Below are 23,689 nucleotides of genomic sequence, written 5' to 3' on the forward strand. Positions count from 1 at the left end.
TTTCTTCTTGTTCCTGCCAGATTTTATTCCTTTAAATCAATGGAACAAGGCAGATTTTGACCACTTTTGTCCAAAGGGGCAGACAGTAAGGGGTTTAAAGGTCCAGTGTGTAACTTCTACAGTAGCCCAGAACAGATAAACCGAACACTGGCTCTCAGTAGGGCCTTTTGCATTTTTACGAGTTTTTGGTATTATTCACTCTTCACGTCTTCATCAGGCTGAACTCGAAATCCACTTTCACGTAACCTCTTGATTGACGCAGTAGACCTTTTTCAAACCAACCTTTTTGGCTTGCCATGAATGGAAAATAAGGTGTGTTTGATAACATTAAAAACAACTAAATTACATTTAAGTGAGTCACTTCCAAGGTATTTTTTGTTGTGCAATGCCTGCTCGTGGGACACAGGACAATTAATGGAACCGAGCCATCATTAACGAATTTCTTTTCACCAGTTTTTCCATGTTATGACAATCAAAACATTTGCATATAGAGTGTGTGGCTAACATTGTCAGAAAGAAAACCAAAAACTTGACACTGACTTCCTACCAATCAATCTATTGGATCCTTTTCAAAGTTCAAGTAGACTTATTGACTAAAAACTAGCAAAAGTTCAGTTTTTATTTATGGCTATCTGTGCTTCTGGCTGCTGGTTTTACAAGCCTTGTGAAGGTGTCAGCCTTTTGCAAAGATTTACACTTCACTTAGTGAGAAATATACACTTAAAACTTATACAGAATTTACAGCGTAGAACTCCAATGATACTGGAAGTATGCCAATACACATACAACAACCTTAAATTCATTATACGGTCAAACAAATAACAGAATTGGTTATGGAGTCAGCCAGTAGCCAGTGCAGGGATGCAGGCTGCAGCAGAAAAAACAACTAAAAAGCCCTCTCAGATACCAGGTCAGTGCAAGACCGTTAGCAGCGCCAGGTTTGAGTACTGTTGGAGTTTCGGGAGATGTTGGGTGCAAAATATTTTGCAACAGACCAGATAGACTTTCAGTATCTCAAATGAAATCTGTACCTTATCTTTTTTCCATTTTCGTTCTGCCATCCAACACGGTTGCCTCGAAACACGGGTGTCACTATTCAGCCCGTCCCTAAATGTCCTCACTGTCAGAGGTGTGACAGAGTTCTGCATGTTTCCACAGATTGAACTGAACTTTGTAATTAATTGGTCTCTGTTCAGCAGAAGGGATTGGGTCGTTGTTTTAGGTAACAGGTATTTTCTTCTGTTTTTATTATTGCTCTCTGTGCTTATAAAAGATTTCAATACATTTAGAAAAAATATTATATATTGCACCATTGCCAAAACTAAGTCATTTGTTTCTTTTAACTGGTTATGAAACAGTCTTAATTTGATAGTGATGCCTTCATATGACCTACATAACCACACAATACCATACCATATGTATAGATATTCTTCTAGTTCCTTGCATATTTGTGCAAATGCACTGTATGACTCATCATGTAGTGTTTGATTGTGTCATTGTCAGTGTTGGGAGTAACTGTATTTCCACTCAAATTACCCAAATTTAAATGGGCTCGTGGACAACTGCAAAGGGAAGACAAACACAGCTCGTCCGTGTGTATCCCCTTGATTTTCTGGTTTATAAACTAATGCCACCGACCGTACGTTGGACCAATACTTTTCAGTCTGATAGTCAATAATTATTTATTATCTAACTACTGAAGCAAAGCCTGGTTAACATTTACACCTGTGTGGTTCTTTCTTCTACCGAATCCTCCTGTCCATTAGCCAAGACAAGTGTAGCTTACAGGTAGAAACGCTACTTGTTGCTGCCCTCTGGTAGTTGACAGTATTAATAAATAGATATTCTGTTCTTGGCACACAACACTTAAATTAGGCCTGGATGAAGAATCATGCACCGTGGCTCTTGAAGCTCTCCACGTCTGTTCTGAACTTGTTGGAATATGTGTAAGAAGGTGTTGTACTGGCTGGTATACATATATACCAGCCATTTCCCACACTGGTTGTATAACACAAGGCTAGCTGTAGTCCCTTTATGCTGCTCACGAAACAGAAATATAATAGGATGGATTAATGTGTCATAAAAATACACGTTTACAAGGTGGAGTGCAGAGGAGGCTGCTAGGCTGAGCTGTGACTATACAGACAAATACAATCATAAACTGTCAAAATATATGTGTCTGTTATTTATTGATAGCCTGACTGTTTGGCTAGGTTATGCTAGTCAGTAATACATATTGCTAACTACCATAAAAAGGAGAAAAAACATTACCATTCTGTAGCAGACTGAGAGAACGATGTTGGTCCACCGGCAGGGCAGTGTCCTCTGACTCTGGGTCAGATTCTGGCTTTGGTGGCTCAAACATGAAGGATTGAGTAAATCCAATAAAGCTCTTCTCAGAGCAAAGAACAATGCTCATTTCCCCCCCATTTTTAAAACCTAATTTCATATACTTTTTTAAAAATCATTTAAATTTGGCAGGGTGGTTAATAACACTTTTTTCTTTGGTGTGACAAACTCAGAAATCATATTTATTATTACTTTATTTATTACGGACCAGTAAAATTAAGGCATAATTACCTATGAATAGCAACAACCCCTAATTGTTCTCTTCGTTTTATTGCAAAGAAATAGAAATACATTCTGAAAATGATCACATTTAATAAACTTTCTTTTTACAAAACATTAGAAACAACCTGAATTTTCTTAAGGAAAATAAGTGCAATTTCAACATAATATTAATTTCATTTACACATGTGCATTATAATTATTCCATATACAATTTAAAGATCAGTGGATGTGGATCTACAAAGCCACAGAACATTAAGTAACATGTACCTGGAACTGAACAATAATATCAGGGTAACTTTCTCTTACAGTTAATAATAATTAAAACAACTTGTCAAGATCTAGAAATTATTTAATTAATTATTTATTAGTACATACATTTTCACATCTGTGCAGTAATCCTGACCACCTGAACTGACTCACTGCAGCATACAAACTAAAGTGGGAGCTATTAGGAAAGGTTAAGTTATTCTACTTATCCTATTTTTATAAAGCTCCTCTAATCCGACGGAGCTTCACTTCACCTTCGGAGGCGTGTAGTGGATTCTGCACCTTTCCCTGAAGATCTGAACAAAAAGAAAGCAGGAATAAGTAAAATATAAAATAACGACACATCATTTATGTGTGACTGTGGGACTGTAATAAGCATACCTTCAGACTTCTGTCATTGACAACTTCTTCAACACTCAGCTCTGACTGCATAAGCTTTAACTGGAGACAAGGGAGGAAAATGCACAACTGTATGAATCACTTTCATCCAAATGCGGGATGTCTTTTAGTGAGTCTCGCAGCTGCAGATGGACTTAACTTGGCTGACTCACATCGTACAGCTTGGTTGTGTTTGGAGCCCTCTAGTGATAGAAACAGGACTTACTTTGGTCTGCTCCTTTCTGAGCTGTTTGATAAGTGCCAGGTTTTCGCTTTCTTTTGCTCTTTCTTCACACAGGTGTCCGACCACCTCAGATGTTTGGGCTATACAGGCCTTGATGGCTTTGTCTCTGCTCAGATGTGCCTCCATCATCTGTGGAACGCATGAGGTTGTTACTGGAGAGCAAAACAAAACCCCGACACACACACACAGACATTTGTTTCAGTCATGACTGTCACACTCACCGATTCATAGAGCTGTTTGCATGTTTGTGTGGCATCCACTTTGCCTGAGAAGGAGACTGTGGGCACGGTGGTGTTCAGGGCATGGACGATACGGTCATCTATGGTGCGCATCAAGTTATTCTACTTATCCTATTTTTATAAAGCTATAAAATGTATACATAAAAATACATGAAAGTTGTGGCAGTGCATGAACAACAGAGTTTCACCAAACCAAACTATTTTGTACTGCAGCTGCTGACAGAAGTAGGTTGACTCACTGATTAGTTTGCTAAGTTTAGTCTCCTTTTTGACAAAGTCATTTTGACAAATGAGTGTTATAAGAGGAATAGAGCAGCCTAACCTGTGTGTGGTAGAGCGAGAGAGAGAGAGAGAGAGCGGCGGTGAACGGCAGCAGAGCAGAGAAGTAAGTTATCAGGTCTAGCAGTAAATGTACAGTGTGAGTTACAGTTGTCTGTGAATAAAGTTCAATAAAGCATTGTGCTATGTTCAATACTCTGTCTTCTCTGTAATGTTCACACACCCCGCGGGCCGGAATGAACCCTCTGGCGGGCCGTAAGTTTGACGCCTCTGCAACCCCTTATTCTACATCCCAGGTCCCTCAGGTCGGCTGATTTAGGACTCCTGGCTGTCCTGTGTTCCGAACATCTGTTCTGATCTGTTGATCATTAACTAAAGATTATATCAAACATTAGTTGACTGTCAGCAGATCAATAGATTAGTTGCTGATTGTCAACTTACACAGTAAAATAACCTTTCATCACCTCAGTAGTCGAACACATCTCAACAGAAAGACAAACAGCATTAAAAATCTGTCAAATTGATTCATTTCACACATGCTGGACCCCATTTTTGCCTTCCACCCATACGTAACACAAAACAATATATGAATAGATACACATGGTCACATCCTTCCCTAACAGAACTAGTCCTGACCTCCCTGGGGCCCTAAGATAAATTCTGCTTTCCCTATTAAAGATGTCACAACAATGGTCTACACTCATTCCTGGTTGAACTTCATCAGTTCTTTTCATGTTGCAACCGTACTGACCAGAAATGCTCCACAAAAGCTGTTACAGAATATACAAACTAAATGAGGAAGTTCTGACCTCCTCGTTGAGATTAAGCAAGTTCTCTGACATGAAATGCAGGTAACTGAACATTTGCACGCTGTTGAACAATAACCAAACAATCAGGTTATTGTAACGACTGATTTGTGCACCAGGCCCAGACCGGCCTCCATCATCTGAAGCAAGCTTTGAAATTGAAGCATTAAATCTTGCTTGTTTAATCTGTATGATAACCAATGTATAAAAACGTCAAGTTGTGATTTTACAGGGAGGATACATGACAGACTCTTTTTTGGCTGGATGCAGTGACTTTCTAAAGTCATAAAGTCACTGCTGAGGTAGATTTATTTAACCTCTGAACAGCACTAGGCTAGCTGTTTCTTGCTGTTTTTAGTCTTTATGCTAAGCAAAATGAATCGACTTCGGTCTGCAGCTTCATATTTAACAGATACATTTGAAAGTGGTGCCAATTTTCTGATGAACCTGAATCTGAATTTCTTGCCACTATGGGGGAGTGAAAGAAGCTGTAACACCATATTAGCTTATTATCACTTTAGGAAGTTATTATGGCTAATTTGTTTGCTTCTTCTTCTTATAAGTCATGAACCTTATTGAGTCGATCTTTTGTTAATATAAAAGTATTATATTGTATTGTATTATACTGCAGCTGCTTTAAAGATGCACCAGATGATCAGAATTTGAATTACACAATCTGAAACAGGCAGTTTTTATGGAAGTGTCAGTGAAAGTTGGAATTTGGGGAATAAGGATGAGCAACGCTTATCACACATGTACTGCAGCTCACATTTTAGAGCCACCTTCCAGTCAGTATCCAGGGGTAGTTACACAGTATAAATAAAGTTGATAACAAGCTGAGAATTAACAGTTGAGACTCATAAAAGCAGACGTTGACTTCTCTGTTAACTTCAACGGACATTGTGACAATGGCTGACGGTTTGCTTGGAGCATGGTCCGATCCAAGGGAGCCTGACGGAGTTCAGGAGATTTGTGATCAGGTGAGCTTCAGAGCTTCTTCACAACCTCTAAACACGACTCTGCATGTGGTCTGTGTTTCAGTCTGTATTAACATCACATTTTATTTCATTCATACAGGTGAAGCCCCACCTGGAGCAAAAGACAAATAAGATATATATGGAAATCAGAGCAGTTGAATTCAGGAGCCAGATTGTGGCTGGAACAAACTTCCTCATCAAGGTAATTAATATTGTGATTATTTATCTTAAAGAAAGCCTCAGATATATGGACTGAATTGTGACATCCAGGTGAGTGATTAAACACTGCTCCTCACTGCTCAACAACACAAAATCAAGATTAATTTATTTAAGAGTCTAAAGTTCCTCTCTTTTTCCTGCAGGTTCATGTTGGAGGAGAAAAATATATTCATCTGTTTGTCTTCAGGGCACTTCCAAGCAATGGAGGTGGGATCGAGCTGCGTAAAGTACTGGAGGACCAAACCAAAGAAGAACCCCTCGTACCTTTCTAAAGTGATCACTTTTCTAAAATGCTCTGCTTCTGCTTTCTGAAATGATTCAACATAAAACTGCTTTACAATACATCATTTTGAATGTATTAACATAATACAATATTTGGTGTTTGGAAGAAGCTAATTAAATGTACCATTTTCTAAACAGATAATAAAGAAAGGCTATGTAGAAATTAGTCTATATGTCATTTTTATGTAACATTTGCTTTTCTTTTGTGAAGTCAGGTTTCTTAAATAGATGCTTGGTGGGAAAAGTGGTTACAAATAAATTAATCCCTTTAGTTTACACAAACCTTAACCTGGATACAGCTGTGATTATGTGTGTGATTCAAAAACCTCATGTTGTGAGTTCTGAGACCAGGAAACATTTTCCTATTGTAGGTAATTTCTGACAGGGACCTGGAGAGCGAACACAATGTCACCAAACAGGGAAACACACAGACAGAAAGTCCGGTCTACTTCCAGGAATTAAGCCAATACAGCTACAAAGAAGACTAATAGTGTGTGTGTATGAGTGTACAGCCGTGCTAGCAGCTCTGTGAGGCTATACTTGGGCACAGTGGTGCTCTGACAATCCTCAAAAGACTCAAATTATTTAAATAAAAAGACAACACATGTCACTTGAAAACATTTCATTGTCTTTTTAAAAAAAACCTTGTTTTGTACATGGATTCTCATTAAAGAAGAACACGGATGATTGTTGTTACAGCTGTGTCACAAGAGAGTCACAATGGAATATAAGTGTGTTGGACGAGAGGTCACAGTGGTCTAAAACGACCTGCAGACTGGACTCAGCAGCAGCAGCAGCTCACAGTTTCAGCTCCAGTCTGGATTTGAACCTTGAATGAAGCAGCTCCTCTAATCCGACGGAGCTTCACTTCACCTTCGGAGGCGTGTAGTGGATTCTGCACCTTTCCCTGAAGATCTGAACAAAAAGAAAGCAGGAATAAGTAAAATATAAGATAACGACACATCATTTATGTGTGACTGTGGGACTGTAATGAGCATACCTTCAGACTTCTGTCATTGACAACTTCTTCAACACTCAGCTCTGACTGCATAAGCTTTAACTGGAGACAAGGGAGGAAAAATGCACAACTGTATGAATCACTTTCATCCAAATGCGGATGTCTTTTAGTGAGTCTCGCAGCTGCAGATGGACTTAACTTGTCTGACTCACATCGTACAGCTTGGTTGTGTTTGGAGCCCTCTAGTGATAGAAACAGGACTTACTTTGGTCTGCTCCTTTCTGAGCTGTTTGATAAGTGCCAGGTTTTCGCTTTCTTTTGCTCTTTCTTCACGCAGGTGTCCGACCACCTCAGATGTTTGGGCTATACAGGCCTTGATGGCTTTGTCTCTGCTCAGATGTGCCTCCATCATCTGTGGAACGCATGAGGTTGTTACTGGAGAGCAAAACAAAACCCCGACACACACACACACAGACATTTGTTTCAGTCATGACTGTCACACTCACCGATTCATAGAGCTGTTTGCATGTTTGTGTGGCATCCACTTTGCCTGAGAAGGAGACTGTGGGCACGGTGGTGTTCAGGGCATGGACGATACGGTCATCTATGGTGCGCATCAACTTCAGCACCTCCTGATAAACACACAGTGGGGCAAAGACACAGTCAGCAGGTTCAGCTCAACTAACGCCAGCAAAGCAATGATGTGAATGTCACAAAAGTTTTTTAAATGGATCTCTGTAATCACACATAGCCAGACATCTTAGAAACAACATGTCTCCACATATTGGTGAAGCTGTACAAGATAAGTTAAAGTGAGTATCGAGATTGGTGCTGATGACTTTAAGGGGACTGTTTTCTGTCAGCACCTCCACACAGATTCACTCCATGAGCCGTGCAGAGAAGACATAAAAAATCTTTAAGAGGCATAACTTGTGCACAAATAAAGGCACCAACAAGAGATTGGCTCATTAATGCATGTTACTAACTTCACTTCTTCCCTGGAGTTCTTGTGCTTTCTCGTCTCGCAGGTTCTAATGGATCCTGGTGGAGCCTCCTGCCATGGTCCTGCTAGATTGCCATTGCCAATACTGTTGTTACTGTGCACCTGTCTGTCTGCCTGTCTCTCTCTCTCTCTCTCTTTCACCCCAACTGGTTGAGACAGACGACCACCCACCTAGAGCCGAAGGATCTGTCCTAGGTTTCTTTAACAGGCAGTGTTTCCTTGCCCTTGTCTCCAAGGTCTTGCTCATGGTGGTACTGTTGGGTCTCTGTAAATAATGTTTTAAAGAGTTCGGTCTAGACCTACTCTATTTGAAAAGTGTCCTGAGATAACTTCTGTTATGAATTGGCACTATACAAATAAAACTGAATTGAATTGAATTGAATAATTGCCAATATCTGTAGTTGTTGTAGTTGTTCATACAGAAGGTGAAAACAGTGGACCTGAACCCGCATAACAAGAGTTGTGAGCAAACACTAAAAAATAGACCAGTTTAGATTTAGTTTTGACGCTGAACGTCTCTCGGGAAGACTCTTAAATCAACTTGAAGGTGTTGTCTCGGTATGTTTGCTGTTCTGAGTCCAGAGTGGCTCCTTGAACTCTCGTAGAGCTCACACAGAGACACACAGAGACACACACAGAGCACACACACAGAGACACACAGAGACACACAAGAGACACACAGAGACACACAGAGACACACAGAGACACACACAGAGACACACACAGAGACACACACAGAGACACACACACAGAGACACACAGAGACACACACACAGAGACACACAGAGACACACACAGAGACACACACAGAGACACACAGAGACACACAGAGACACACACAGAGACACACAGAGAGACACACAGAGACACACACAGAGACACACACAGAGACACACACAGACACACACAGAGAGACACACAGAGACACACACACAGAGACACACACAGAGACACACAGAGACACACACAGAGACACACACAGAGACACACACAGAGACACACACAGAGACACACACAGAACACACAAGAACACACAGAGACACACAAGAGAACACAAGAACACACAACACAAAAAAGAGACACACAAGACACACACAGAGACACACAGAGACACACGGAACATAACCGACACGATGAGTGAACTACCGGCGGGGTCCGCTTCGGAGGGCTGACAGCCCGGGACAAGTGATCACAGATCGATAAACCCTCCGTTACAATTACCTGAAACATTGAGAAGTCCTCACAGTTTAAGTTTCCACCGGGCGCCGCCATAGTGGACTGCTGTGGGGGTCCTCTCCTGAAACAACAACGCGAGGTGACCGTTCAAGAGAGTGCCTGAGTGAAACTCACCTCGGCCGAGCTAGATGTAAAAACCACATGACGTTATATGACTCACGTTGTTTATTTATATTTAAATAAAACGTACCAGCTGTCGAATCAGATACAGAACAGTTACATAACTTGGGATAAAATACTGTGTCAAAGTCTGAGCCCTATCGATTTTTATTTAACCCCTACTTTAACCTAACCCTAACCCCAACCGGCCGTCTTTAAGGTGCCTGACCATAAAGAAACCATAACACGACGCAAAAACTCATGAACTATTATTCCCAAGAGTCAACAAGCCACCGAGAGAAGACGCGTATTCTGGTTTTGATCAGGCATTCAGCGCAGGCGCCAGTGCTTATGTGACGGGGTCCTGCAGGGCCGTTGACATTCAGCAGCTGACGGCGGAGCGACGCGGTGTCACTGATCGATATCGGTGATCGGTTGTACCTATCAGGTGGTACCGTGTTTATTTTAACAGTTAATAAAACATGAATTTCGTCAGATCTCGTCTTTTCGGTGGAAACTTTATCGGTTCGTATCGTTCCGCTCCTTTAATCTGTTTTAATAACATGTAACCGTCTCCGGTTGTAAACGAGCTCAGTCTTTAAATTAACAGCTGGAAATTGTAATAATCTTAAATATTAAGGTGCCAGGTGAATATATGTGATGTTATATATGATATGATATGCTGTTTGTTGTTTGATTGTTAACCTTATTGTACGTGCGTGACTCGACAGATAACACTTAAAGCTGTTGTGTTGATTGTTTCCTAAATTCCCTGTATTGTGAAATTTGTAGTTCGTGTTCAAGTTCAATCATCCCATAAAAATGTCTCACTAAAATACTTTGGGTTTTTATCATTATACGATACCCCTTGGCTTCGTTAAGCTGACACACCTCTGTTTACTGTGAAGGTGGCTCTGTCCTAATGCTTTTACCTTCATGTGTTAGACGCATCTTGTGAGTACTTATTTGAGTAAAATTGGTTGTTGTGAGATTTTGGCTTGAATCAAGTGTCAGAAAAGCAAAAGCTGACAAGTATTGTGCAGTTCCAGCCATTCAGTTGTGATGATTTGCTGTTTTTCTTTGTCTTTTGTGATAGGAAATGGATCTAATTGAACTCTTCAGAAGGTCACATCACGTTTCTGACTTTGTATAGAGCAAATGATTGAGAAAATACTCAGCAGGTATTTTTTTGCATTTGTTTTAATATGCCAACAGGTCAGAGGTGCAGACAGGTCTCTGAAACATGGAGCCACAGAGGGATGTGCGATAAACCACAGGTCAAAGCAGAGCCTTCTCCACCTGCAGCTCCAGCACAAGGTAGAGAGATTTTGATCACAGGCAACCAGATTCTCTTGTTTTCTTTGTCTCATACATGCACAACACCACAAACCAAGATCCAGTTTCTTCCGCATTAATTTACCACCACTCATTTACTCTTAATAATAATAATAAGAATAATGGGAAGCTGATGGCTCAAACAAACCTGGTGCGACACTATAACATTACATCCAAATTCATCATTCGACTATTTATAGTTGTTTTTCTCAGAACAAGTCAGAGAGATGAAACCTCTCCATATTGATTGCCAGAGGATTTTGTACATCTCAGGTCACTTGTTGCCATAGCAAGTGTGTGAAAGTTTTCTTTAGTCCCAAAGGGAGGAGGGACACAGGAAGTGGGACCACAGTCTGGGGTGATGGAGCTAATGAGTGGGGCTTGTGAAACTGAACTTCCCTGCATTCTCTGTTTGTTTGTTTTTTTTTGTTCAAGATGTGGGCTTAATGCTCTGTTTGTTTGTTCTTTAATATAGCAACTCGTGCTGGTTTCAGAGTCCCAGGCTACCGACCCTCAGAGATGGACAAGAAGATTCTGGTGTGGTCGGGACGCTTTAAGACATTGGACCAGATACCAGAGCTTGTGTCGTAAGTAGCCTCTTCCTGTTTACACCAGACCTCCCAGTACACTCGCATCTGATTGGCTCTTTGCGAGATTTAGTTAAGATACATCAGAAGGCGCAGAGCTAACTTAAGTGCATGAATAACAGCGCTGCTGCGGGTAGATGATGTTCCAAGACGGCTGCAGTTCAAACAAGGCGTCTGTTTGTGAGTGAAGGTAATTAATGTGGTTCCTAACATCAGGGTGGAGATCGTATCTGATCTGCTGCTGTGATAAAAGACCTGATTGTCACGTATACAAACTGCAGACCTTCCACCTCCTGCACTCGCAATAATTGAACCAAAAGAAAATGATATATATTTAATTATGTTGTAGTCAATGTTGACAGAATGGACTGAGAGAAGCACGCATAGCTGTTGGTGATTGCTGACATTAATGGCATCGTATGAAGGAACACTTTTATTAGTGTGCTGAACAAACCTACACGTTGTTGGTGAACCATGTCTCTACCAAGTGTGTTAGAATATTGTTTTTTTTAAAGCATTTCTATATCTAGCTACACTGAATTTTGTTTGTACACCTGCCTTACCCACAGGTTTGAGATGATTGATGCTGCCAGAAACAGAATCAGGGTGAAAGCCTGCTACGTAATGATTGGCATCACAATAGGGTCGTGTCTGGTGATGGTCATCCTGGGAAAGCGGGTGAGCGACAATAGATGACCGCATTATGTTTGCATGCAGTTTTTCTCCAGTATCAGTTTACACGGAGGGAAGTTATCGTTCACAACAATGTGAAAGAGATGTTTTTTCTCAGTATTTTTGCTTGTAGCTTTGTTTTAGTTGACTCTTAATTTAACCATTTTGTTCTACACAGAAACATCAACATGTTACTCCTGTGTCTTATGTATTTCAGGGCAAATATGAATATGTGGTACATCTGTAATTTGTCTCCTTGTGTTGTAGGCTGCAGGCAGGCACGAGTCCCTGACAGGTCAAAACATGGAGAAGAAAGCTAAATGGAGGGAAGAACTAATTAAAGAGAGGGAAGCTGCTCTTACCCTGTCCGAGAAGGCTCAGTGATGAAGGACAACTAATACCTACCCAACCGTGTCGTTATCCCCCAAATGTTGGGCCAATGATGTCCCAATAATGCTATATGTATCACAACCTCAGAGCTCTCCCTTTCCATCCTACAGACCGTTCAGAAGATATTAGAGCAGTTCATACTTAGTAGCACTTTTGAAACCTGGAGATTGACTTCAATGATTACAACAACAACCATTGATTATTTAACCATCTGAAACCCAATGTAAGGTTTTATCTTTTCAGGGAATGTATCGAGGTTATAAACTGGCACCTTTTTCACTAAAAATGGTTGTGGCGGTAGCATGTGGTCACCAGAGGAGAGTGGAAACCTGATTATGATGTAAGCTGGGTACTCTTAATAGAGGTTTTGGGGTTTTTATAACATTCTTTGCATTTACTACACAGCCAAATAATGATTTTCAGATAAAAAATCTGAACCGACACATTGATTTCCAGCTCTGAAATGCCTTAGGTAGCCCTCTGTTTTTAAACGTGCCTCTGAGGCAACAATCTTTTGCGTTTATCTGCCTTCTGAAGACTGATCTCCAATTTCCTTAAGAGAACGTCACAAAGTGGATCAGACATGCTCAATCTGTACAATAGTCTGTCCTGATACTCATGTAATTAAGACTGGTTTGTTCATGACTGATGTAACATCTCTGTATGTTTGTATATAGTGAGCACCAAAAAATAGAAGTTCAATAAAAGTTCAAGTTCAAGCTTCTTGAGAATTCCTGTCTGATTTAATGACCTGATCTGGTTTCATATAAACTGCAAGTCTAAAGGTCTAAGTAATTTTTCACTCTTCATGGATCAAATGATTAATTGAGAAAATACACAGAATTACTACCATTTCTTTAGTTGTACAGCAGTAATTTGATGGAAGGAAATACTTCACCCTGTATACTAACTACAATGAAACTGATTCACTTACACTGTGGTTCATGAAACAGCTTTTATGCAAATGGCATAACAGGGGACAGCTGCACAAACTCAGTACAACAAACAGTAATTAACATGTAGAGCTGGTCATCTCTTGCAGAGATTTTGACAAAAAGTAAGCAATGTAAAGAGGACTTGGTAAACAAACATTCAGTTCTGCTAACTAAGGTGATCACCAGCATTTTCAAGTTTTAATCTGGATTTTTGTTGAAATTATGTGGAAGGATTTCTATAGAATAAAGATTATGGCACCATCAGCAACATGACAGATGCTATCCCCAACTAAAAAACATTATGTATTTAAAAAGAAACTTAAGACCCAATAGCTGATATATGTGGTGATGATTTGGCATGATCAAATTGTAAAATACCTCCTGAACAAGTGTTGGAAAGTCATGTTTTAGACTCACAGCTAAACATCCAATTTTCCAAATGACTTTCATTTACTTTGTGACAATAAAATTCTGCTGAGGCAGCATGATCAACTGATTGTTAATTAGTGTGCTAACAGTTTCAGTCCACAATCTGCTAGAGTCCCTTTGTGGGAAGGGTAAACAGTGAAGTACATTGTAATCCTTGTCATACCAAGAGGGGACCAAGGATTGAGACCATACCTCTTTACGCCTCGCTTCCTGAGGAGGGAAGCGCTGTGTCATCAACCAATTAAATAGTTAATGTAAAAACTACAGTATATTCTCGAAGAGCAGGCGTCAGTCCTCAACTAAAGTGCTGCAAATGAAATGAAATTATGGTAAGATAATAAAAATTCCCCCTGGTCTGCCGCTAGACAGATTTCAGGGTTAAATAGTCTGTTTTGTCTTGTCCAAGTCTGTCCAATTGTCTCAGTGCGAGGGAAGACTCCAATTCCCATGGTTCCACGGGGTTATTCACATCACACCGGAGGCGGGAGGCAGTCTAAACTCTTCAGGATGGAGCCTGTGCTGGTGGAAAGGCCCGTTACTGGATGAAGGAATGCATGATATGAGATCCAAGAGGGAACGCAAGCAGCCTGGTTTATCACTGACAAGCTCCACCCCTCAGCGACACAGTCAAGTTACTAATTTGTCCATCTGTGGTCACTTGTCCAATGGCCCGGTGAGAGGAGGTGAGGGAATTCAACCTCCATTTTTGAGTCGATTAAGTGCCTTTTGCAGAGGTCAGTTGAGTCCTTGGGTTGGGACTGGCCATGGTGCCCCGCTGTGGGCAGTTCAGTCCAAAGACCACAGTCAAATGTCTCAATAGTCAGTCCAGTGTTTAGGTTAGATCATTCTTCTTCTTGTGTGTGTGTGTGTGTGTGTGTGTGTGTGTGTGTATGTGTGTGTGTGGTGTGTGTGTGTGTGGAAAGGGGGTATAAATCACGTCCATGTTTGTCTGTCTTGCGAGTCATTAATGCTTTAATCAGACAAGCAGTCAGTCCTACAAACTCCCGCTTAAATCAGGGATAGGGATCGTCAAATCCTACTGGAACATGGGTAGGTGCTTTTTATTTGGGATGAGCCGAGGAGGAGATCCAAAAAAGTAAGACTGGGGTGGTGTTACAGGTACAGTCTGCTAGTAGGAGACGGCTGGGGCCTGGGCAGGTACGCAGGGACAGAATGATGAGTGAAACCTTCACAAACTGGCTGACAAGACTGCAGAACTTGACCCACATTGGACGTACGCACACACGTGCTCCCGTAATGTTACATTTTTCATAATCATGATAATGATTAAATCAACCTCTCTGACGATGAGAAGGGAAAAAGAGGAGGGGAGCCGAGGGTCGTCGTGACCCCTTGATCGTGGCAGTGGGCAGAGAGTGAGAGAAATGAGCAGAGGTGAAGATGAAGGTGGAGCACGGAGGAAGGGAGGATTTAGCATTATAGCTGGAAGCCTTCCATCGGGGCCTCACACTGCTGGAAGAGGAACTGCTGCTGCTGCAGATCGACGGCGGGAGCCAGAGACGGGTCCTCGTCTTCAGTGTTAAAGTAGCGCTCGATCAAGTCGAAGGCTTTCTGGTAGATTTCCTGGTTCTCGTGGCCCTGCAGGAACTCCAACTTGTCCAGACCTGAGAAGGATGTAGTGCTAGAATGGTTAGTCTACTGACAAATAATTAACTGCCAGCAATTAAAGTAACTAATTTTGTCTTAAAATTGCTTTCCAGCCTCTGAAATGTGAGGATTTGCTGGTTTTCTCTGGTTTTATATCACTGTAAATCTTTGGATTTTGTAACAGTGATGTCACCTTGGCCTCTGGGAGACTGTAATAGGCTTTAAAAAATATTTTCAGACATTTTCTGGAATTCAGGATTAATCAGTTAATTGAAAAAGTGGTGCGGTTAATTCAGGATAAAGCTGGACTTCTAAAGGCTTCACAGCCTTCAGAAAAGTTAACACGACAAGGTTCCTCATTGCATAAATCTTTGCAAAGTCCACCTAAAAGCTATCTTTCTAATAAGTATAATAATAAGAGCTAGTCAACAATGTAAACAAATGTGTAAAACAACGTGTCTTTAGTATGTTCATGTTACCTACATCATATATAGTAGAGGAAAAAATTGAAATATACTAAAAAAGTACTGAAATATACTATGTATATGCATTATTTACCAAGATAAATATGTTTGGATCAAGTGGGTACATTTAGAATTGCTTTAATATAAACACATCATTTGAATCATGTATGCTTGTACACTCACCGTAGGCCTCTTCAATGAGTGCACAGTAAGGGTTGATGCCACCTCCCCTCTTGGCCTCCAGTTCTCCCAGTCTCAGGATGTTCTCCAGGCCATTTAGAGCCACCTGAACTATTTTGGAGTCCATAAGTGTGAGCAGGTCACACAGAGGTTTTATACAGCCAAGATCCACTAGGTGCCTGCAGGGGGCAGTACACACACACACACACACACACACACACACACACACACACACACACACACACACACACACACACACACACACACACACACACACACACACACACACACACACACACACACACAGATCAGGGAACATCATTTTTATTAATTTACTAACTAATCGTCTTAACAGTGGATGCAATGCATAATCAATAAACCACAAATCCATCGAAAGATAAAACTACACCAGCTAAAGGAAGGTCACCCTACTGCCTTAAAGGATTTATGCCAGTGTAATTAGGAGTATTGATTAGTTCTTATTGTCCTCCCATAATCTTGCAACACATGCTGTATGTTTTTTGATTTATTTTTTAACATTTATTCATTTGAGTCAGTTTTAAAATACAAACTTTAGAGCTTTAAAGCCACTGCCACAGAGCTAGGATATACTTTTATAAGCATTAATTCTGACTGTTAATGCTGTTTTATATCTGCTCTTAGTTAGTTCTTAGTTCAATGGATGTGAGACCTTATATATAGCTCTGTATACACTGGTCGGATGCTACGCTTAACTGCATCAGTGATCTTACCTAATTTGCTCTGCAGAGCCCCCCGAGGTGGCATTGGTGATGGCCCAGGCCGCCTCCTTCCTTGTGCGAAATTCTGCTACCTGCAGGATAGTGATGAGAGGAGGCAGCAGACCTGCATCTATCACCATCTACAAAGAAGGAAAAACTTGATTAGACAAGGAAATGCTCCTGTCAACTTTTCAAACCTCTGTACCAAAACCCTCTTTGGGTTATTCTATGGGACGCCCCACCGGCATAAACACACACATCTACCTGTATTTGTGCTCGGTTCCCTGCGGTGATGTTTGAAATCGTCCAGCAGGCTTCCTTCTTAATAGACTCCTTGGGGCTACTGAGGAGGTGAAGTAGGGACTGCAGTGCTGAACAGTTCAAAATCACCTAGGTAATCACACAAATTACACACAAAGTCAGAAATATTCATCTGTAAGTATTCAATTACCCTCTGGATAAGTATTACGTGTGTCTGTGTACATGCTGCCATTACCTGTGTCTGTAGATCATCTCCAGTGACTATGTTCCCAACAGCTCGCAGTGCAGGAGATACCACCTTATAATCAGAGTGCCTGGAACAAAGTGGATTTGTAACGTACGATCACTCAGATGTTGTTTCCAATGCTTCAAACTGATATGAAAACGATCGCCCTCTAGTTTCATGACAGCAGGAGAACATGTTAAATCTTTCCTTCTGCTGTAGCGACAGTGAGTTTATGGAATTTTCCACATGGAAATACTATAAGGACTTTTTGAAGTGTATTCTCTCCTGACATTTGCAGTTAGTAATGCATTAGTCAAACTCAAATGCTGTCTGAGAATTTTCACAACACACCCACATCTGGATTGTCACACCCAATGTAGTGGTGATAAATGGTTCACATGGGACATTCTGTTACTGCCAGAGTGAAAACCAACAATACATATCTCAGTTGTGTAATACTTCAGAATTGTAAGTATACAGTGTGTGTTTAAAGCCTTACATCAGTAACTCCACCAGCCTGCGACAGACTCCGGAATCAATAACAGCCTGGATTTTGTCATTGGGGCCATCAGATAGGTAGGAGAGTGCCCAGCATGCATCAGCCAGAATGTCTGTGTCATTGACGAACAGCAGCCAAGACAACACACTGAGACACGGGGACACCTGGGGAAAAAGAAATGTGGTGGGAGGGGAACATATTCAGTGGGAGTGACTGTTTCCCAGGTTAAATATAAGCAACTCAATACAGTTTGTGACCTTGAAATGAGAGATATGATGTACTTCAGCAATGTGAGAGGTTTGCTGTTGCCATAGTGATATGTTTATCTTGGCAAATTACCTTAGTGAAGTCCGGAGGTGGGTTCTTTCCTCTGCACAGGTTTGAGAGCGCCCACACTGCATTCCTCATCATCGTTAGACGATTCTGTTTGGCCAACAACCTGCAAGAGTTTCACCAAGCATGCTTTACTGAGGATGCAGGGGCAAAGTTGCTCTTTATTTTCAAGCGTGATAAAAAGATTCAGGAGGAAGGCAATGTGAGTTGCTACTTACTGCACCAGGGAAGGCAGGATGTTGCAGTCTATGACAAAGTCTCTGCATTCTGTGCTATCTCCTGCTATGTTTCCCAAGGCCCACACTGCCTGAGGGGCAAAGCAATTATTCAGGTCAGTCGATAAACAACATTACATTGTATTCAATGACAAGACTATGTTTTATTCAACCAGGCAGGTTAACTACATATATGTTGTTTTTTATATAAAATTTGTAATGGGGAAATGAAATCAGAAAGGTTTATGTGACTGTCAGCGATGTCTGAATCCTCCCTACCTGTTCCTGTACGTCCTCAAAATCTGAGCTGAGCATCTCGATGAAAATAGGTACAGCTCCTGCCTGGATCACCACCCGAGTCTGGTGGGATGTACCTGATGCGATGTTGGTCAACACCCATGCAGCCTCAAACTAAAACAATAGTCAAAATGTATTACATACTGATCTCTCAGGTTAGATTTAAACTGTTAAACATGTTACATTTTCTTTACCTGCACCACACACAACACATACATACATACAGTATTTGACATTCACTGTTAGGGCAGGAAGAGTTCACAATAAACAAAAACACAACAAGAAAAATAAAGCGACTTCGAGCCTCCCCAGCTTAGTCAGCTTGTGCACACCTGCACTGTTAGTAAGACATACTGAGGAAATGTACCTGCAATGTGCAGTTTTCTCTCCTCTTCAGGAACTCAACAAAGCGCTCCACCACCCCGGCAGTGGCAATGACTTCATTGATGGGTGGGTTAGGTTCTGTGTAAATAAATATTATTATTACTATTATTGTTATTATGATAGCAACACCTACCATAGCATTATCTTGATACCAATAGATTAAAATATTTACTCATGTATTTAAAATGAATTCATTGTCAGATTGAATATGAGGTAAAAATAAGTATTTTATTGTTGCGTCTGTTATGTTGTTGTTCTTTTTTTGAGACTAGTTTTATTGAAGAAAACTGCCTGTTTAACAGATTGACCTTGTTTATATAATGCATCAATGTATAATAACCAAGTTCCCTTGTAAAATATGTAGCCACTGTCATTAACAGAGGAAGAAAATATCCATCTATGACACCCTCACCTTTAGAAAGGAGTTTCCTAAAGCGCTGAGTGCCTATTAGCTGCTGCTCAGGAGAGCTGGAGAATATCATCTGAGTCATATCTTCAGAGATCACCCCACCCTGTGAAGCACAAACATTCAGATTTTATAAAAGCCAGACAAAATGCTGTCACATCTGAATTCACACATACAGTGAATGTAGATTGATAGCAGGATTGTTTATGTTGGTATCACCAACTGGTTGGATGAATGTTTCTCTTCTTACCGTAAGTGGGTCCATGTTGTTAGCCTGGGACTCCAGGTAGCCGCTATCAGCCATCCCATCATCCTCTGGGATGCCATCATCCTCCACTGTGGCAACATTCCTCCTCTTAAAAAGCTGTAATAGAATAATAATAATAATAATAAATTACTTTGTATGATTACATATATTATCTCTTCATTATTACATTGCTATGAACACAACAGGGGTTCAAGTTCACACCCTTATAGGAGATAATTGTCATTATCATTAACACTGTTTATGTCTGACAGTGATCTGTAAAGTGCGGTTACAATTAATTTAATTTACCTCAAAGACTATTCTACCTCCACAAGAAAGCTTATTAAAACTCATCCTCTGCTGAGGAGGTCTAAATGACTTCCTCCATACTTGGCTCACCTGTTCATCCTTCTTCTGTTTGCGGAGCTGTAGTCCTTCCTCTTCCCTCCTTCTTCTCATTTCATCTGTGTTGAGGGACTTGTTCTTGTAGCTCTTGAGTCGTGCATTGTCCTTACCCTGACTCATTGTGCAGCCTAGGGAGATACAGAAATACATGTTATGTAGACAGACTTGAATAAGGCTGGGACGAAAACCTCTTAACTTCCAAATTTGGCAAAACCCCCCATTATATCTCACACCACCAGCTGGACAAACATTTATACATGTATGTTATGTATGTTATGTATGTTATGTAAAGCCAAAGTAGCAGAGTTAGCAGTGAGTAGGGCACCATTCACCAGGTTTGTGTCAAATATAAAGATTACCGAGACAATCACACACTACGTTGATATCTAAACTTCAAATGTAGTTTACATAACTAAATAGGGCATCACTCCTCTCAGCAGTCAGAGTCCAACCAATGGGGGCATCTAAGGATACTAAGTTAGCTAGCTGGCTTATGTATCTTTAACACTGCGTGGTGATTAACAAGCAGCCAAACACATATTATTGTCTGATGATCACCCTAATCGATTCACAAATCCACAAAAAAACACAAAACGATATAAAACCAACAAAGAGCGGGTCCACAGGAAGGACTACACTAATGCCCCAGCCGCTGTTAGCACAATACAGCTAACAGCCGAGAGCTGGCTAACGGAGGCTAGCTGAATTAGCTAACGTTAGCTCTCTAATGCCACCTTAACGTCAGCTCATGCGACAGCCTGATATTTTCCAAATGTCGCCGACATCAAGAGTTAAAATACCTTCTGATAATAACGCGTGTACACACAGAGACTCCTTAAAAAACATGTAATTACTATTAACCGACCTGTCAAATTGGGCTCTTAATCCCCTTATTCGCAAGGCCACCGTTTGTAGAGCCGTCGCCGGTATGATACTGCGCATGCGTGGTATGAAACGCAACCCCCCCCCCACCTACACACACACACACACACACACACTTCCCCCCGCACTTATTTACACTCCGCCCCACCCACGTGACGCTGCTGCTTTGTAAATAACTAGAAAAACAAGCCCTCCACTGTCCACATGAAGCGTCCCGAACACCCAGTGTGAAAGAGGAATACACAGACAACATGTTTGTCAACACATATTTGAGTAAAAAGCAGTTTAACAACACTGCGGTGGGTGCACGCCTTCTTCCGACGCACAGCCGCAGTGGGGTGAACGCGCAGCACGCAGCTCCATAAACGACCTGTGCGCCGGCGATAACAAAGTTGGAGACATTCAAAAAAAGAGCACCGTGGTCGAGGACGCTTGAATGCATCCGTCGGCCCCTCAGTTCTGTTGATGAGCACTGTGTGGTGTGAGTTTCGGTGTTGTGTGAAAGTTGTATGAACCATGAACAATGATACTGTTTAAGTGCCAGCGGTCAGCCCATTAGGTGGGCGCGTCCGTGCAGATAAACAACAAACACACATCATATGAGAGGGGCCCAGCACTGTGAATCTTTTTATTGATTATAATACACAAGGTTGTATTAAGGGACGTTTGCAGTCCCTTCATGTTACACAGAAAAACAATAACATAGGAAATGAGCAAAATAAAATAATTATTTATATACATATGCGTATACACCCAGGAAATAATTATGTATTGCTTCTTTTGAATATACATCCGGGGGAATGTTATATATAATAATTATATTATAATAATGTTGTATAATAATTACCATAATAATCATGATTCTCAAATATCACACACGTTTTTTTTCAGTAGCCTATGTTGAAAACTATTCAGACATATAGTAGATCTATATTTATATATTTATGTAGCACATTTCATTGTTTATACTGGGGGGACTGCTTTATAGGTGAATTAAAATAGGAAAGAAAATACAGTAATGGCACATATGAAAGCATCCTCGTAGGCACATAACTTATATTTCTGCATAATTATAATTATACATCTAAATTCCTACATAAAATCATACAATAGTCTTGGATTGTGTGTGTGTGTGTGTGTGTGTGTGTGTGTGTGTGTGTGTGTGTGTGAGGGTGGGGACGGTGTCAGGTCAGGTTTTTACTATTGCTTACAATCAAGAGTAAAATAATGCATTAACTCACTCTGACCCTCCTGCTTGACCCCTGGGCACTTAAAGCACAACAGGTGCACTGTCTGGAAAGTTTAGTGTGTTACAAAAAAAGCATCTCAATCTCAAACGGCACACGACCATGATCCAGCCTAAAGGCCCCTGAGATGAAAGAAAACCCCAAACTGCACAATATGCCCCCTTTTTTCTGCAGACACAGGTGCCACCGATCTGTCTACAGCCTATAGGATCGAAACACTGTTGCACTTTAAAGCCGTTTCAGACGCCTACAAATATGAGATGCTCCAAGGCAAAACGCAAATTATTCCTCCAAAAATGACAACAATGCAAAGACAAGTCGGGGTCCGGAGCTCCCTCCTCTCTGACGGGGACTGCTTCGACATGTGGCACGACTACATGAACCTGGGAAGACTCATGGAGAGGCTGTGCGACAGGCGAGACAGGGACCACGGAGACACCGAGGGGCCCAAGAAAGAAGCAGCAGCGGCTCCGTGGAGCCACATCCAAACCTCTCGGCGAGAGGACTTCAAGAACTCCCCAGGGACCAGTTCAGTCAGCAGCCTGTCGGACACCAGCTGCAGCGGGACCCCTTCATACTTCTGCCGCTTCTGTAAGCAGAACGGGGAATCTGTGAGGGTGTACCGGTCACACAGGCTGAAGTCAGACGACGGGAAAGTCACCTGCCCCATCCTCTGGAACTACACCTGTCCTATCTGTGCAGCCACCGGGGACCACGCTCACACACGCCGGTACTGCCCGCAGGCGCAGCGGCAGGACGCTGCGAGGAAGCTTCCAGGGTCCAGGTTCTGGTAGCTGATAAGACACTGAGAGACTGAGGACACTGAAAAGACTGTACATAATTACCAAGAACTGTTTTGGTCATGTGTTCATGTTTACACAAACTGTTGTAGGTTCCCAAAGTGTTTGAAATATTTCATGTTTGACATGTTTGCATTAATATTACTGTCATTCTGCTGCAGACAGTCTGCTGTTCAGAGGGTACATAGTTTCATCATCAACCTGTCCAGCGTTAAAAAAAAATGTTTTAAAACATGTTATCAAACCTTTGAAAACTTAAGTGTCAAAAACTGACATTTTGGAAACCGCAAAACTAAAACTGTCTTCTTGTACATCAAAAATAAATATGGTAAATGTTTGCAGGCCTTGTGTTTTCTTGTGGTTTCTTTTGAAATTGAAACCAGTTTGGTTTCTGTTGATAGGTTGTTGGACTCTATAGAAAATATATACATTTTCAAAAAGTATATTCTCTGAATGTTACAAAATGTATCCTGGATATTAATACTATTATGAAGTCTACATATATGGAGACTTGTTGTTCATATCAAAATTTTAACCAGTTGATTCATGCTAGAAATCTTTAATTTTAAATGCAAATTCAAACCATCCT

General features: G+C 41.1%; 6 protein-coding genes across 7 annotated transcripts; 3 read left to right on the forward strand and 3 right to left on the reverse strand.

Moving 5' to 3' along the window:
- Positions 1 to 3,060: 3,060 nt before the first annotated feature.
- On the reverse strand, positions 3,061 to 3,792 carry LOC127369349 (protein MIX23-like). The gene is made up of 4 exons (XM_051410610.1): positions 3,682 to 3,792; positions 3,443 to 3,589; positions 3,220 to 3,279; positions 3,061 to 3,134 (listed from the first exon to the last, which is right to left on the reverse strand). The coding sequence occupies exons 1-4, from the start codon at positions 3,790 to 3,792 to the stop codon at positions 3,084 to 3,086; spliced, it is 369 nt and encodes a 122-aa protein (XP_051266570.1). The 3' UTR covers positions 3,061 to 3,083.
- A 1,853-nt stretch (positions 3,793 to 5,645) lies between these two features.
- Positions 5,646 to 6,252, forward strand: LOC127369809 (leukocyte cysteine proteinase inhibitor 1-like). The gene is made up of 3 exons (XM_051411546.1): positions 5,646 to 5,764; positions 5,862 to 5,963; positions 6,124 to 6,252. Exons 1-3 carry the CDS (start codon positions 5,693 to 5,695, stop codon positions 6,250 to 6,252), a joined length of 303 nt encoding a protein of 100 aa, XP_051267506.1. The 5' UTR covers positions 5,646 to 5,692.
- Positions 6,253 to 6,869: 617 nt separating this feature from the next.
- LOC127369348 (protein MIX23) lies at positions 6,870 to 9,520 on the reverse strand. 2 transcript variants are annotated; one of them, XM_051410608.1, is made up of 5 exons: positions 9,445 to 9,520; positions 7,727 to 7,852; positions 7,486 to 7,632; positions 7,263 to 7,322; positions 6,870 to 7,177 (listed from the first exon to the last, which is right to left on the reverse strand). In XM_051410608.1, the coding sequence occupies exons 1-5, from the start codon at positions 9,493 to 9,495 to the stop codon at positions 7,127 to 7,129; spliced, it is 435 nt and encodes a 144-aa protein (XP_051266568.1). In that variant the 5' UTR covers positions 9,496 to 9,520; the 3' UTR covers positions 6,870 to 7,126. The 2 variants fall into 2 exon arrangements, with proteins under 2 accessions (XP_051266568.1, XP_051266569.1); XM_051410609.1 differs by lacking the exon at positions 9,445 to 9,520 and adding an exon at positions 8,207 to 8,840.
- Positions 9,521 to 9,915: 395 nt separating this feature from the next.
- fam162a (family with sequence similarity 162 member A) lies at positions 9,916 to 13,265 on the forward strand. The gene is made up of 5 exons (XM_051410607.1): positions 9,916 to 10,083; positions 10,774 to 10,875; positions 11,369 to 11,480; positions 12,050 to 12,158; positions 12,420 to 13,265. The coding sequence occupies exons 1-5, from the start codon at positions 10,041 to 10,043 to the stop codon at positions 12,534 to 12,536; spliced, it is 483 nt and encodes a 160-aa protein (XP_051266567.1). The 5' UTR covers positions 9,916 to 10,040; the 3' UTR covers positions 12,537 to 13,265.
- Positions 13,266 to 13,483: 218 nt separating this feature from the next.
- Positions 13,484 to 21,138, reverse strand: kpna1 (karyopherin alpha 1 (importin alpha 5)). The gene is made up of 14 exons (XM_051410605.1): positions 21,037 to 21,138; positions 20,166 to 20,299; positions 19,770 to 19,883; positions 19,526 to 19,625; positions 19,097 to 19,191; positions 18,712 to 18,843; positions 18,436 to 18,524; positions 18,224 to 18,323; positions 17,885 to 18,048; positions 17,395 to 17,473; positions 17,163 to 17,288; positions 16,911 to 17,038; positions 16,162 to 16,337; positions 13,484 to 15,531 (listed from the first exon to the last, which is right to left on the reverse strand). Exons 2-14 carry the CDS (start codon positions 20,289 to 20,291, stop codon positions 15,344 to 15,346), a joined length of 1,617 nt encoding a protein of 538 aa, XP_051266565.1. The 5' UTR covers positions 20,292 to 20,299; positions 21,037 to 21,138; the 3' UTR covers positions 13,484 to 15,343.
- Positions 21,139 to 21,237: 99 nt separating this feature from the next.
- On the forward strand, positions 21,238 to 23,441 carry LOC127369702 (nanos homolog 2-like). Its single transcript, XM_051411322.1, has one exon. The coding sequence runs from the start codon at positions 22,561 to 22,563 to the stop codon at positions 23,092 to 23,094; it is 534 nt and encodes a 177-aa protein (XP_051267282.1). The 5' UTR covers positions 21,238 to 22,560; the 3' UTR covers positions 23,095 to 23,441.
- The last annotated feature ends 248 nt before the right edge of the window (positions 23,442 to 23,689 follow it).

Source organism: Dicentrarchus labrax, unplaced genomic scaffold, assembly GCF_905237075.1.
Source record: "Dicentrarchus labrax unplaced genomic scaffold, dlabrax2021, whole genome shotgun sequence".
NCBI classification, from domain to species: Eukaryota; Metazoa; Chordata; class Actinopteri; family Moronidae; genus Dicentrarchus; species Dicentrarchus labrax.